This window comes from Tamandua tetradactyla, chromosome 10 (genome assembly GCF_023851605.1).
Source record: "Tamandua tetradactyla isolate mTamTet1 chromosome 10, mTamTet1.pri, whole genome shotgun sequence".
Taxonomy (NCBI): Eukaryota; Metazoa; Chordata; class Mammalia; order Pilosa; family Myrmecophagidae; genus Tamandua; species Tamandua tetradactyla.
This window is the reverse complement of record NC_135336.1, coordinates 56,223,202-56,239,470: the sequence shown is the minus strand read 5'-3', so window position 1 is coordinate 56,239,470 and position 16,269 is coordinate 56,223,202. Positions and strand designations below refer to the sequence as shown.

General features: G+C 32.3%; 2 protein-coding genes across 12 annotated transcripts in view; one reads left to right on the top strand and one right to left on the bottom strand.

The window, feature by feature from the left end:
• Positions 1-8,408, bottom strand: part of STX19 (syntaxin 19) — a 40,859-nt gene extending 32,451 nt beyond the window's left edge. The window contains exons 1-3 of one of the 5 annotated variants that reach the window (XM_077118663.1): positions 8,341-8,408; positions 8,095-8,143; positions 2,016-2,056 (exon numbers count right to left, since the gene is read on the bottom strand). The gene's annotated coding sequence lies outside the window, so the exon portion shown is untranslated. The other 4 variants (XM_077118665.1, XM_077118662.1, XM_077118664.1 and 1 more) reach the window with 4 other exon arrangements.
• Positions 1-16,269, top strand: part of ARL13B (ARF like GTPase 13B) — an 87,862-nt gene that overhangs the window by 60,243 nt on the left and 11,350 nt on the right. For all 7 annotated transcript variants that reach the window (XM_077118659.1, XM_077118655.1, XM_077118658.1 and 4 more), the window contains 3 exons: positions 12,036-12,141; positions 12,963-13,165; positions 16,007-16,121. In XM_077118659.1, the coding sequence (XP_076974774.1) occupies positions 12,036-12,141; positions 12,963-13,165; positions 16,007-16,121 (424 nt within the window). The remainder of the gene's footprint in view (positions 1-12,035; positions 12,142-12,962; positions 13,166-16,006; positions 16,122-16,269) is intronic.

Below are 16,269 nucleotides of genomic sequence, written 5' to 3'. Positions count from 1 at the left end.
AGAATTACTTAACACAGTAGTTGACATAGCTTTGTTTTGTTAGTCATTACATGTATATGAAACATGTTCTTGATTTATGTTAATTTCTCATTCTTAGCATTCCTAGGCAAAAATCTAGATTTACTTAGAACAGAGTTTGTAATATTTTTACAAATATGTGATATATATAAAATCTTGTTTGGGACTACCGATATAATACTGACATTTATTACTTCCTTTGTTGGTAGTTATCTACAGGGCCAAATTGATTTATATAATTAAGTGAATAAGAAGAAATCTTTTTTTAGCAAATCACTTTATTTTTACAGAGTATGTTGATTTTCAGAAGGCATGTAATAGTGTCTTTTATGATATTTCTGCAAATAAGAAGCAGTTCAGGGGTTACAAACAGCTTGTTGAACCACACATAGTATCACTATCAATTTAGAAAAAAAATAGGTCTTCTAATGTCATATTATGAGACTCAGTGTTTGATATGTTTATGCAAATATTTTATCAGTGATTTGCATGTTGTCATAGAAGAAATACTTACTAAATTTGTGGTTGGCACAAAGTTTGGAAGGATCTCCAATATATCAAATTACATAGTTGGGATGGAAAAGATTAAAACAGCATGGAACAATGTAGTAAAAGTAATAAAAATATGTTTAACAAAGATATATGTAAACTGCTGCACTCTGTTGTTGAGAAAATACCTTCTGCATCTACAAAATGAGGGAACCTTGGTTTCACAACAGTGCCTATGAAAAGTACCAGATATTGTAGTTATCAGAACTATCAGGGCTGTTCATTGTATTTCCATGAATAACAGTGTGATGATGTCTAGAAAAACTAAGAATGATATTTGTTCCATTGACTCTAATGCTCAGAGCAAATGGGGAGGACTGTGTTAATAATGTTCTGAGTATAATATTTTAAGGCAAAAGTTGATAAATTAGGAATTTCAAGGTTAGCATGGAAAGAAATAAATAGAAAACTATACTATATAGAGGATCATTGAAAGAAATGGAAATATTTGTCCTGTAAAAGGGAGACGTAATGAATATATACAATTATCTTCTAAAATGTGAAGGACTGTCTATACAAGATGGACGAGACTTAATTTAACTTAACTCCAAAGGGCAATAGCTAGAAATTACAGGAGAGGTTTGGTTTAATATCAAGAAAACTTTCTAAATGAGTGGAACTGAAAAGTCAGGCAACAGCTTAGACTTTTCCCAAGATGGAGTAAACTATCTCATGAGATAATAAGCTTGCCACCACTGAAGCTGTTCAATATGTTCTTGAATTATGATCCAGTTGAGGATGTTGTAGAAATGATGGGTAAAAAGTTAAAACAATGAACCTCGTGATATTCCTTTGGTATTATGAAAGTATCAATATTTAGTCAAATATTTATTGAGGCCTACTGTCTGAAAAGTTTTAAAATGCTACAGTATATATCCAATAATGCCTGCCCTTGAGGAATTTATGGTCTGAGAGGGGGAGAGGGCCAATATACAAGTAACAGATAAAGAATATAATTGATTTATCTTGATAGATGAGTTGGATAAGATCTCTTTAAGGAGATATTTGGGCTGTGAGAACTAAATGTTAAAAAGTCAGCTGAAGAATCACTTTGGAAAAACCTAGAGAATGACAAAGGAGTTAAAAAAAAAAAAAAAGAAAAAAAAGTCAGCTGGATGGAGAGCCAAGGGAACGTTCTGGGTATTGGAGATGGGGTACAAAGATAATAAGGCTAATGTGTTTTAAGAATGAAACAAATACGAAAATGATAGAAATTGTTGAGAAGAGTAACATAGGAGGAATGAGGTCAAAAGGTAGGCAGGGATCTGTTTAAAAGCCCTTGTGAGCCAAAGTAAGGAGTTAAGATTTTATTCTCGATACAGTGAAAGACAACTGAAGGTTAGGTAGCCTATCATTGACATAATTTATATACATATATATTTTTTTCATTTCAGAATTCAAGCTTTGGGGCAGTTGAGTGGTGGCTTAGTGGCAGAATTCTTGCCTACCATTCTGGAGACCTGGGTTCGATTCCTGGAGCCTGCCCATACTAAAAAAAACAAATCAAGTGTTAGTGTGCTACCTTTGTTAAAATTGATGGAACAATATTATGATACTATTAACTATAGTTCATAGTTTACATTAAGGTTCAATGATTTATAATTTTAAAAACTCACTCTTGTTGCTTGCGTATAGAGAGTAGTTCCCTGGGGTGGGGGAAGTGGTTCACAGGAGAGAGTTGGATAATAACAATAGAGGTGAAAGAAACAGGAACCATTCAGGATATATTTTGGAGTTAAAAGCAACTGGACTTGGTGACATTTAAATGCATGAGCAGCATTTAACACAGTTAATTGTTTCTTCTTGAAATACTTTCAGGTGCTTTTCCTGGCTTTACTCACCCTTTTGACTCTTCCTTCATTGTGTCCTATGCTGATTTATCCTCATCTCCTCCACTTCTGAATATTAGAATTTTTCCAGGTTAAGTTCTTTTTTTTATTTATCATTATTTCTCTAATAATGTCATTCAGTCTCATCACATTAAATGCTGTCTATTTGCTGATGACTCAAATTTACATCTCCAACCTAGACTGCTCTCATAATACCACATTGACTACTTGACAGCTCCACTCGAATTGTCAGTGTCTATAACTAAATTCCCCGTCTTCCTCCCACCCCAGACTGCTCCATCTCGGTAAATGGCATCTCTGTTTTCACTTAAAACTTAGGAATCCTTCTTGATTCTTCTTTTTTCTTCTCATACTTCATATTCACACTAATATATCTTGTTACCCCTCTTTCAAAGTATATCTCAATCCAGCCACCTCTCCTGATTTTTTGCCAGTGTACGTCTAAGTACTGTCCTTGATTCCTCCCTTGCACCCTGTTCTAGTTTGCTAGCTGCCAGAATGCAGTTTACCAGAAATGGAATGGCTTTTTAAAAAGGGGAATTTAATGAGTTGCTAGTTTACAGTTCTAAGGCCGAGAAAATGTCCCAATTAAAACAAGTCTATAAAAATGTCCAATCAAGGGCATCCAGGGAAAGATACCTTGGTTCAAGAAGGTCAGTGAAGTTCAGGGTTTCTCTAGTAAGAAGGCACATGGCGAACACAGTCACAGTTTCTCTCTTGGCTGGAAGGGCACATGGCGAAAATGGCGTCATCTACTAGTTTCTGCTCCTGACTTCCTGTTTCCTGAAGCTCCCCGGGAGGCCTCTTCCTTCTTCATCTCCAAAGCGTGGGCTGATGGACTCCCTACTTCATGGTGCTGCAGCATTCTCTGCTCTCTTTGAATCTCCTCTATTCTCCAAAATGTTTCCTCTTTTATAGGACGTCAGAAACTTATCAAGACCCACCCAAATGGGTGGAGACATGTCTTCACTTAATCCAGTTTAACAACCACTCTTGATTAAATCACATCTCCAGGGAGACGATCTGATTACAGTTTCAAACATACAGTATTGAATAGGGATTATTCTGCCTTTACAAAATGGGTTTTAGATTAAAACGTGGCTTTTCTAGGGCCCATACATCCTTTCAAACTAGCACACACCCCTTTCTTCTTTGGTCTTAATACAGAAGACAGAGTTAAGATATAAGTCAGATCATGTCATTCCTGTTATTGAAATCCTCCAGTACTATTTTATATCAAAAGACAAGCCAGTTTTTATTAAGGCCTACAATGTCCTACCCTTCCCTACCCCATTTTTACCTCCCTGACACCACCTCCTACAACTACTGTCTCTCTCTGCTTCAGCCACACTGTCTTCTTTGCTGTTCTTCAAACAAATCCAGCATGATCCTACCTCAGGGCTTTACCACTTGCTGCCTGAAGTACTCTTCCCCATATAGTGCATGACTTGTCCCCCAATTTCCTTATGTCTTGCTCAAATATCACCTTCTCAGTAAGGCTTTCCCTGGTCACCCTATCTAAAACTGCAGCCACCCTCTCAACTCTGACCCTCCCAGCTTTTTTTTCCTTTGTTGTTTTCACTGTTTAATATATTATATATATATATATATATATATATATATATATATATGTATGTATATATTACTTATGTATCTTATTAATTGCTTGCATTCTCCTCTTGCTTCATAAGGGCAAGGATTTTATTTTTTCCAGTATTCCCAGCTCCTTGATAATTCTCATATTGAGCTCTCTATATCTCATATTTACATGAGATCTTATTATCCGCCAGGCGCAGTTCTAAGTATATTGCATGTTCTTCTAAGAACTTTGAATTAAGTATTACCCTGGTCCCTATTTTACAGATGATGAAATTAAGACCTACAGTTTAGTAACTGAACCAAAATGTCAGTGGTAGAACTGGAATTCAAATTCACAGAGTTTGGAATGGAGGATTCGTTCTTAACTTTGCTATGGAGCCTTTTTCAATGCTGTCGGATGGTACAGAGAGATGAGCTAGGGTGAGTTCCGAGAAGAAGTAATTAGGTCAATGAAGTAGTTGGAAAACAAGCCAGATCACAAGGGATAAGACCTTGAAATCAGTTTTTTATAGAAAAGCTCCTTTTTAGATTTAAAGTTTACTCAGAAACTTTTGGTAAATAACAGTATTGCTGACTATTTGAAATGCTGGTTGAAAACATTTTGAGGCCTGTATGTACTTAAGCTTTTCTGCTGTTTATTTTAAATATTTAATTCAAATAGCTTATAGTCCTTTGTTTTATTACTGATTTGTTGTGGTACTTAAAAAGTTAAAAAAAAAAAAAAGGTTAGTTGACTTAATTTATGCGAACTAGAGATTTCTAAGCCAGGAAGAGATTTTTCTCAGCTTTCCATTCTTTGTATTTCACCTTACTTCCAAGGAATCATTTTTCACCTTAGGAGTAGAACTTTGCAAGGCTAGTGGTTCTTTAATGTCCATGGGGGAAAAAAATGGTAAGCTATGATATTAAATCTGGAAAAATTGTGAAAAGAAAGATTAGCCAAAGAGAAATATAAGAGGGTAGTATAGATAGACTGCCAACTTTGGGTATCTGAAAGCAGATCAGTATAAAACACTATTAATCTATGTTAGGATGTTTTGTAGGAATTTATTTCTTGGCTTTTTTTGCTATACAGGTAGGTATGATATAATCAAAATAGAAAGAAACAAAGAAAATAGATATGTGAGCATGCTGTTATTTCTTATGTCCTTTATTAAAATGAAAACAAGCTGATTTTAATTGGGACGGATTTCAGTACTATAACAACCAATTAAATGTACAGAAAGTCTGATGTTCTCTTTTATCTTTATATCCATATAAATGATTGATATTAAACAAAAGACATGGAGCCAGATTTCCTTTTTTGTGCCTTATACCATGGCATTTATATTATAGAGAATGATGTCAACTATAAAGTTTATTTTGTGTTCATCTTGGTTTATGGAGCCTATGTCTTTATGTATTTTTTTTGAACATTTAAATATATTTATGCTAGAGATCCTTCACATTTTTCAGCTATTTCTGGTTTCTCAGGTATAAATATAAATTCCGTTGTTTGTTGTGTTTGCTGTTCCTCTTGTTGGGAAATATTCTGAGTCTATTTTTGTGGTTATCATAACTTGGGCCCCTTGGAGTTTACCCACTGTAGCCTGAGTGATATAAATATGGGCTTGATTTTTCTCTAGCAATTTTTTATAGTCTGGAGGGGTAGTATAGGTTATAAAATCCTGAGTAAGCTAACTGAGAATCTTGTTTAAGCCAACTGAGAATTTCCTCTCTGTGTATGAAGAATATGCTCTATTTTTCCTAGTACAGGACTACATCTAGGAAATCCAATTTTAGTTTCCTGTTTAGGCACAAACTAACCCCAGCTTCTAAGGTGTAATATTTGCTTTCAGTAGGCCCATGGAGTTAACTTCAATTTCTATTATGCGCTTCGACTATTATGAGTATATTCCTTCTTCATTTTTGGCACCTGGAAATTTTTCTCTCTTACTTTCAAATTTAATGAGTATTTTAAATTTTGTCTTTTTTTTTTTCCTTAAGGTTAAGATTGTATCAAAAATTTCTGTGTGTTTGGAGCAGGAGGAAAGAATTTTTGTATCTGTACATTTGAACTAAAAGTCATAGTTTATTATCATTATAGAATTAAGATAATTTTTCTGTGCTGAAATTGACTGACTAGGTACTTAGATGCATCTGCATGCTGTATATAAATTGTATTTTCTGGTAGTTGCATGCTTATCATTTCATGTATAACTATTTCCAATTTTATTGCCTTATCTTATGTCTTCACAAATTGAAATTAGATAAAATGAGACATTAAACTTATTAGAATTTAAGATTAGAAGAGACAGAGTTCATAAAGATAGAAAAATACTAATCTTATAGTTGTGAAATAATTTAATTGCCTAGGTTAGATAAAATTGAGTAGACCATCATTTTACACAATCTTTTCTGTACCTTAAATTTATTTTCTTAATGTTGGAAGTGTTCTAACCAAATATGAATCGTCTTTCAGCATGTTTATCTTACTGCATTGCTATATAGAATTCTCCTAGCAATAACTTAATATATCTTTGAGCTTAAATATGCTGTTTGAAAACAGGAAATTAGAACACTAATTTATACATATGGTAATAAATTTTGACAATTTGTTCTGAGAGATAGGAAAAAAAACGGTGTGACTCAAATAAAACTTTCCCCACCCTATTATAGATAGGAAACATTTCCAAGGACAGGAACAGGAATAAAAATTACAGAGGGCTTTAAGAGAAATGTATATATATCTATTTATACAAAATATGTGTATATATATATATATATATTTTAAGTAATACATTCCTTTCTAGAGCTATTCTATTTAGTAGCATAGTTCAAGAAATATAACTAGTTTTTATCCAACATCAAATACTCTTTTGCTTTTGTGTATGAAGATAACTTGCAAATTTCCCTAGTTCAAGGTGAAAGAAGCTGAAAATACTGGAATATTACTCTCTGGTCACTTAAATGAGGGCAGAAGAGTGGTTTCTATAAACAGACTAACAAAATTATTGTAAATTGCAAATCTTCTTTCTCTGATAATTTAAATTATCTGACTTTTTTGTAACATCTTTAAATGCTATTTATTTACTATAAATAATTGTAAAATGGTAAGTTTATTTTTGCTTAAATAATAAACTCTTGTTTAATTTTGAACTCCCACTTATCTCATTCAAGTAAACTGTATATACACAGAATGGCCTCTGTGTTAAATTTAGAACTGTGTAGCCATGAAGGTAAAATGTTATTAATCCTAAGTATTAAATGACTAACTTTCAAGTCCAACTTTAAAGCACTTATTCAGTCACTATTATTTTAATTTCAAATATGTTGCTTATTGAATCCTAACCTGGTGATAATTATATGATAACTTTAAACAAATGTCAAATAATAAAATAGGCTCAGACTAAGTGTCTAAATATTGTTTAATTTTGAAAATATCAGACCTATCTAAATATATTAAATTTTTCAAATTATCAAATCAAATATAATATTTATATTGTATAATTTGAGTACTTTCAATACGCTAACAAACAATAAAAAGTAACTGGGTACTGTGATATTTTACAGTGGTCTTTTTACAATTAAGATTATTTTCTAAATTCTTCAAATTAATTTTAAAAATTCTGGGAAACCACATTGAGGAAATTAAGACCTTGTAGAAAATTAGCTTAACTATAAAGGTTAAGCATAAACTTTTGAGGGTTAAATGTAAAGGTGTTCTTTCAGGCAAGCACAGTATGTTTAATTTACAGTCTGTTTATAAAAGAATTTGTTTGTTTTTATATGACCTGGCTTTCTAGTGTTTCCAAAGTGAGAAGTTGTTTGGTAAAAGACTTTAAAAAAAAAAGTCCTTTCCTCTGAAGTTGATTTTTGTTTATAGTGATATATTTCTAAGGGCTGTAAATCCAGTACCCAAATCCCTTTCTGTAAATCAGTAGCATATAGGAACAAATCAGCTGCCTATAGCCTGGTCCAAATCTGAGCAAAAGAAGTAACTTTCATGATCTTTTGAGCTGTTTTTAAATGTCACAGTATAATCAGATTTCAGTCTATGGGTGTCTGATATTTAAAAGTGCAAAAAAGATTTATTTACCTTTCTGTCTTGTTCCTTTTGTTGATTTTCCACGTGCGATGTTGGAGTCCTGCTTTGGAGAGAAAATCTGAGTATTATCTCATGTAATGGTTTGATCGAATTATTTAAATCTCCATCCTATAGTTCACAGGCTAATTTCTGTATGATTTCATACAGTTAGTTTTACTGAAAACCAAATAATGAGGTCAAATAAGTTGGAGATAAAGTTCTTTTGCTGTTAATACTGTATAAGGATAAATTGCTTACTTCACACTTGGAGAATCCGGTTCTGCCTGTTAGACGCCCATTCTTTAGCTTAAAGATCATTTTCATTGGAGCTAGTCGGTAACAGGAAGTCCTTGTTAAACTGCCTACATGGAGTACTTGGCACAACTCTGTAATCGTAGTTATACATTATATAGAAAAACATTCCTCACAAAAAATGACTTTGTGTTTAAACAAGGTTACTTTTTTATTTTCTTTAGGTATCAAAACTTGCAAAGATGTAGAATTTGGAATAAATAGGAATGAAAAGAATCTTGATGTGTAGGCCTTTTTTTTTATTAACATGAAAATGATTGAATTCCGTTCTATTTTAGGAAGTCTCATAGAGCTTAGCTCATAAAATCATAAAATTTCATAACTAGAACAGTCAAAAAAAGAGTTTGTAGCTTAAAGCCTTTCACCTCACTTTTCATTTTACTGTATCTGCTATTTTAATTTCAAGTGACTTTCTTCCATAGTTTTCTGTATAGAGGAACTGAAGTTATGCAACAATATATGTTAAACAATTTCTTTACTATAATAATCTAACAATTCAAAATTTATATTTGCCAGAGGATAAATATTTATAGGAAAAAACAAATGAAACTTCTCTTATTCTATAAAATTCCTTACCTTCCTTTTTTTATTTCTGAGTTGTTATGATTTTGGTAGGGGAGGGAGGGAATACAAATATTGCTATAATATATACCTAAAAAATGTTTGCATTTGTTCTTTTACTTAGTCGTTTCACTTCTTGGAATCTGTTTCCAAAATAAGAAGTGACTTCTCATGCACCTATTCTTCACAGCACTTTTTGTAAAAACCAAAGACTGGAAACAACCCAAAAGTCATTCAGTATACTGCTGGTTGAATAAACAATGGTATATCCATACAATTGAATATCCAATGGTATATCATTATGCAACTATAAAAAGTAATCAAGATGATTTCTTTATACTGCTATAGAACAATTTCAGGAGTTAATGTTTACTTAAAAAAATGTTATAGTGCAGAAGAGTATATAGTATCTAGCTTTTGAGGAAGAATGACAAGTCAATAGCAGTAGATATACTTAGTGTCCATATTGTGATCTTTAAAATATCGTTTCCTCCGTATAGTTATTTATAGTTTCAAAAGTAAATAATGAAAAGATAAACCATAAACTAATGAAAATGGTTACCTTTAGGAGAATAGAGGAAAATAGAGGGGGGGAAAGGGACAAAGATGGAAGAATATTCTCTCCAAAAGCACCTTGTTTTTATAGTTTTCAATTTGGAGCCATATAAATGTTTTAAAAATTAAATCTTTATTTAAAAAGAAAGTGTTTCTGAAGAAAGCAGCCTGAAACAATTGAACACAGCTGGTGGCATAACCACCCAGAGAAATATTATTTCAAGTAATTTTTAAACTCAGTATTTTGACTGTATCTTTAGTGAAATATATCCTAGAGACAAAAATAACTTCAAAGATCTCAACGTGCATTTAGTAGTCTTACTTTCAGTAACAATATTGCTATTATTATATTGAAACTCTTACTTAAATATATTGTAGATAAAGCAAATAGTTATGTCATTGCAAACCATAGTTTCCAACATAAAAGAAGAAGAGATATAAATAAAATCTAAGAAGCTAAACAAAAACTTGGTAATATTGGATTTGAAATAGAACAATCAATATGAGCTCATGATGTATTTATTTATTTTTACAAAAACCTACATATTTTCTAGCTTTGTCCACTGAAAGGGTCTAGAAATAACAATATTGTCAATAACTGAATATTTATAGTCCACCTATTGTGGCTTGTAAAATGCCATTTACCGCTGAAAGGAACTAGGGCCTCTTAAAAAAATGGATAATTCCTGGTCTGGGAAATTGTTTTTACAAAAAAGCAGAGAAGTTATTTATTGGAATTGGACCAAAAGGACACAGGAGCTCATCTGAAAGAGACTGCCACTGTCAAAAGATGAGAAACATGGAGTCTCAAAAAGAACAGCAACTGCTATTGCTTGAAACGTACCAAATATATTTTAATGTCCATGAGTTATAATGATGCCCTTGGAGAAAGCAAAAGAAAAACGAAATAACTTAATCACCTTTGGAGATTGCCTGAAGACAAATTCATTTTCTCAATTAGGAACTGAAGGGAAGTTTCAAACCCTTAACTTTTCTCTATGAATTTTATTTAATGGTTACCAAGTAGTTGATGAAAGGGTTTTTGTTTGTTTTTTAGCAAAAATCCTGCTCATAAATGCAGAAGGCATATAGAACTAAACTTTAAAAGTCACTGTTTTATAAACTCTAGTAGAATAATGGAACTAAGCAAAGGCAAACAATAGCTGCTAAAATCATTAGGTGAAAGGTTGATAGGGAACTTTATTTTGGATGGATCAGTCTGACTGAACCCACTCAGCAATATTAATGTCACTAAAAGTGAAGCAACCTGATATATACTTCCTAAAATGTTAGCATCACGTATGAAATATACTTGCCATAAGAATTCAACCTGGAACTCATCCAACCTCTACATCTATGAGGTGTAGGAAATGCAGGCTATGTATGTAAATCCCTCATGAGGAAGATATCAGCAGAATCTCAAATGTGAGAAATTCCGTAGGAAAATGACTTATTTTCTACAAATAAATGTCATAGAAGAAAAGAGGTGGTGGTGGTGGGAGGTAGCTATTAAAAAAGACTTGAGAGATAAACTGCAGTTTCTTCATCTGGTTTGGACCTGATTTAAAGATTATTACTTGTAAAAAGATACTGGGGAATATGAATGAATTGAGTAATATTAAGAATGTATTATTAATTTTGTTAGTTGTGATAGCAATATTGTGATAATATATATATATACATATATATTTTAATTTTTTAGTTTTCAGGTGAAAAGATATGTCACCCAATTGGAAAAAAGTGGAAGATGTGTAGATGAACAAGAATAACTCAATGTTGATAGTTTTTGAAGTTGATGATAGGAGTCTGTTAGACTTATTTTATGCATTTTTAAAAGCTCTATCCTTTCTTAGAGTCTGTTAAATCCTAACCAATGCTGTAATTCATTAAACTTTTTTACCTTTGCCATGTAATAGGCAAATTCACTTTATTTTATTGTAATTCTTATTTCTCTTAGAAGCTTATTTGGATTTTAAATTTTGTTGTTTCCTAATTTGTTCCTAATTGAGTGTCATATTTTTTATGTCCAATGCTATAAATGACATGTAAATTAGATATAAATGTCTCCCTTGTCCAGTAAATTGCACATTTATTTGCACATATACACACATGTTGGAAATGTAGATGAGCTCAGATATTACAAACTCAGAATGAACATATGAAAGATTTGGACACTTACAACATGATGCAGTGTATTTTAAGATGATAAAGATGCAATATGAAAGTTGGAATTGTTAGACTGGGGGCTGTGGAAAATAATTCACTGTATTTTTCTCTTTGTAGTTGTTTTTGTTTCCCTATTCAGTACTAACATTTTCTTGATAATTTTCCTTTATAGTCTTGTTCTTACAAAATTCATTTTCACAATAATAAACAAATGGAAATCATGAAATAACTACTAAAATATCTTCTAAAACCAGTGTAATCAGTAAGGTTAAAACTTTGAATGGAAGAATATTATCAAAATATTTTTAAGTGGCATCTGATTATCTATGTCATAAAACCTACTTCACTTGTCTTTCTAGATTGGCAAATAAGCAAGACAAGGAAGGGGCTTTAGGAGAAGCTGATGTGATTGAATGTCTGTCTCTAGAAAAATTGGTCAATGAACACAAGTGCCTTTGTCAAATAGTAAGTTTTTTTCTGTCCTTTGAAATATGTTCAGTACAATTTTTTTATGATGAATGGTGGTAGACACTTACCTGAATCACACTGTCAGTGTTCTGTTGATATACTGGAATATTTTCTATTTCATACTTACTGACTTCCATAAACTATTCTTCAAGATTACAGAGATTTTAAGATTTGCTTTGTGTATAAGGTTTTAAGATACTGCTGACAGTACCTCTTAATTATACCAGTATGTCATGCTATAAATTTTGTAAAATGGGAGAAGGTATAAATACAAAATTTAAACAAATGAAAAGATTATCATGAGTTTTGAAAAAAATCATCTCAGGAGATTTATCATATAACCTTAAGGAAGATGATCAGAGTAGATTTAATCATTTATTTTGTTTCCATACAATGATCATTAGGCTATCAGTCTTAATACATATTTATTGCTGTAAACTTCCTGGTATAAGGAATTAAACCTTCCTCATATTCATTTTTATAAGTGGATGCATTTTTTTCCTGGTAGTTCAACTTTGTGTTCTGATGATCTCGTTTGAAATAATAAATGATGCTATAGACTTCTTGCATATAGAAGCTTACAGATACTTTCTGTAGCTTACAGATATTATCCACAGAATATTTCAGCTCTAATGTACTAATGTTAGTGATCATTGCAAAGGTGAATTTTGTAAGTTAAATAAACAAGTACTTTCATATCATTAATTTAAATAGATTAATGTTTGAGTTGCCAGTATTATTCTTAATGCTTTATGAATAGATTTCTGTGGAAAACTTTTAGTTATGATGTTTAAGTCAAATCAATTATTATGTTTCAGGAACCCTGTTCAGCAGTCTTGGGGTATGGAAAAAAAATTGACAAGTCTATTAAAAAAGGCCTTTACTGGCTACTACACATCATTGCAAAAGACTTTGATGCCTTAAATGAACGCATCCAAAAAGACACAACCGAACAACGGGCTCTTGAAGAGCAAGAAAAGCGAGAAAGGGCTGAACGAGTGCGAAAACTACGAGAAGAAAGGTGAGTAAATTAAATCTGTATCATAATGCATTTGAAGAGTCAACACAAGCCACCATTTTATGAAAACATTATTAGTTTTGTCTGTTCAGTTTTCTCTCTGTATGTAGGAAGACACAAGATAAATGTATCTATTCTTCCTATGGATTTTTCTCTGTATACATTTGGGTGAAACATTTCTCATATGTGTTTTATATAGTTAAATTTACTCCTTATGTATTGTTTATTGCCCCAAGTTTTAAAATTATCTCTCTTATTTCTTATGGTACTTTTAGTGCAGCGGTTCTCAATCCACAGGGTAATTTGGTCCCCAGGGAACTTTTGTCAATATCAGGACACATTTTTTTGGTTGTCCTTGCTAGGGAGGGGAGCTGTCACTGGCACTTAGTGGATAGAAGTCATGGATGCTCCTAAACATCTATTATGCGCAGGACAGCCCTTCACAACAAAGCACTATTGGGCCCAATATATCCATAGTGACAGTGTTGAAAAGTCTCGCTTTACCCTCAGAAAAAAATAGTTGGTGAGCTGTTAGAGGATCACCTCAGAGAAAATCTGATCTTTAGCACTAGTTTTGTCAGAAACTAGACTAAGTTATACTATCTCATATTTTTAAATATAGGTTGCCTGAAATGAAACACTTAAGCTAAAACTACCAAATTCTGAATTTGTAAAAAAATAATGATTACATAAATTCTACCATAGAATCATTTTTAATAATCTCAGTGCCACAAGGATATACTAATATTTTAAAAGAAGTTCAATTTAACATTTAATCCCAGGATTTTTCTTTCACTGCCAGATTATGTAATGGGGGGAGAAATGAAAAGGATCTTTAAGTGAATTCTTGTAAGATGCAAAGTTGCCTTCCACTTATCAAAGTACCATTCATCTTCCATGTGGTTTAACATAGTTGCAGCCTGTTAAACAAGAACCCTGTACCCTTGTTAATATCTCTTTAGTGCTCCCTTACACTGTTAAGGGGATCTTCTGATTGCTGGTGATCTTTCCTTTAACTCAGAAATAGGACTTAAGGAAAGGAATATTTGTAGAGATAACTCTCCATACTCAAGCACTCCATATATGAGTGGGTCATTGACTAGGTCTCTCTTAATACCCCCAAGAAAGAATGGTGATAAGTGGTTTTGCAAAATAAGATACCGGGTAAGAATTTTTGGTTTTCTATCCTAGTGTATATTTTCATGATGGTAAAGCTCAGTAAAACCAATTATTCATGTAAGTATGCTTTTCATATATTTATAAAAATGAAATGTGGGTCATGCTTTTCTGAACACTCTTGCTTTTTGTCTATTGTCTAAGAAAACAAACAACAAAAACCAAGCCAAACTCAAATTCAGACTTGGCTAAATAAGAAATCTGATGTTACTCTTTTTTTTTAAGTTTTTATCTTTTCCTGAATATTCTGTATTGTAATGTAGCAAGTTTTTCCTATATCTAGTCCCCTCCCTTTCTTCCTTCCTCCTTAGCTATGCTGGTCTGAGGTCTCTCCTGTTGAGCACTCTCCTGTTGAGCAAAGCTTCCATAATTAAAAGAAATTGGCACTTTCTGTCAGCTTAAACTTTGTCTAATAAAATATATACATTCATATAAATATATTTCAAAATAAGCAAATCGGCATTTAGAGAGGAATGATAAAAAATCTTTTTACTTTCTTAAATCCAATTTAATTGGTTCAGTTATTAATTTCTAGTTTTTTTTCTCTCTTTTTTTTGCATGGGCAGGCACTGGGAATCGAACCCAGGTCTGCAGCATGGCAGGCGAGAACTCTGCCTGCTGAGCCACTGTGGCCCGCCCTTTTGCGTTTTTGAAAAAGTAAAACATGCTATACTTGTATGTGGAAAAGATGTGTTGATACTAGACACCTGAAATTGCTTGTTAAAACATGAATAGCATTAATAACAGTGACTATCCTGTAGTATGTTCATTTACATAGTGCTTCTATTATATTACTTTATCTGTCCCTTGTAACATCCCTGTAGGGGTATGTACTATCCACATTTGTAGGAAGGCTGAGGCTCAAAAATCCAGACACATGCCCTGTAGTAGATTATAGAGCTCCAACTCTTGGCCTCCTAGGTTCAGAATGAAAGGATATATATTTCCATCATAGAACACAAAAAAGTGTTATAGTAATAAACATTCATATTGTAGATCTAGTAGTTCTAGATCTACTATACTTACTTTTCTCTCTTTGTTTGTTTTATTAACTTATCCTTCACATATAGGGCAACATATTAACTGTAAATCCAGAGGTACTAAACATTTCAGTGGTAACTAATACTTATTTAAGCTAATGATATTAGATAAGTTATTTTATAGTCTCTATTATGCAAGTTATCTAGTTTCAAATGTGATCATAAAATGTATTGTTTTACATTATAATTTGTCATATATTTCTAATAAATAAATATTCTTCACATTGTGCTTTATAAGAGAAGATATCCTTAAGAAAGGAGTTAATGAGAATTTATTTATCTCTGTTAATATCAATGAAGAGGACAGCATTTATTTTGGAGGGTAATTCATGAATTAAAGAAGGTCCTTGGCGTGTGAAAAAATAATTAATAGACATTGATGACATTAAGTCAGTCATAGGGAATGCCATTTTTGTCAGATTTTCTTTCTTTAAAATTCAAATGATTATGTTTATATGGGGATGGGGTCCTATTATCTGCAAGAATTTCTCAAATGCTCTTAGGAATTAATTGCCATGTATAGATGTTTAAAACACCAAATTAATAAGCCTAAATCTATTGAAAGTTTTCTTAAACTTAGGTCAGAACTTTCTCATATGGAATTCCAATTTTTTTCTTGCAACTATAGAGAACAAAGAGAGCGAGAACAGGCTGAACTGAATGGAACCAGTGGTCTGGCTGAATTGGTCCCAGAACCAATTATTGTTAATCCTTTCCAGCCTATAGCATCTGTGATCATGGAGGTATGTTGGTGGCAAGTGTAATTTTTATATCTTAAATTATAGAATTGTAAGTTGAGAGAGTAGTTAGGGAGTTGGAAAGAGGAGGCAGGGAGATAGAAGGTATTGTTTCACTAGCAATAGATTATTTCTGAAAGAAATTCAATGAGAG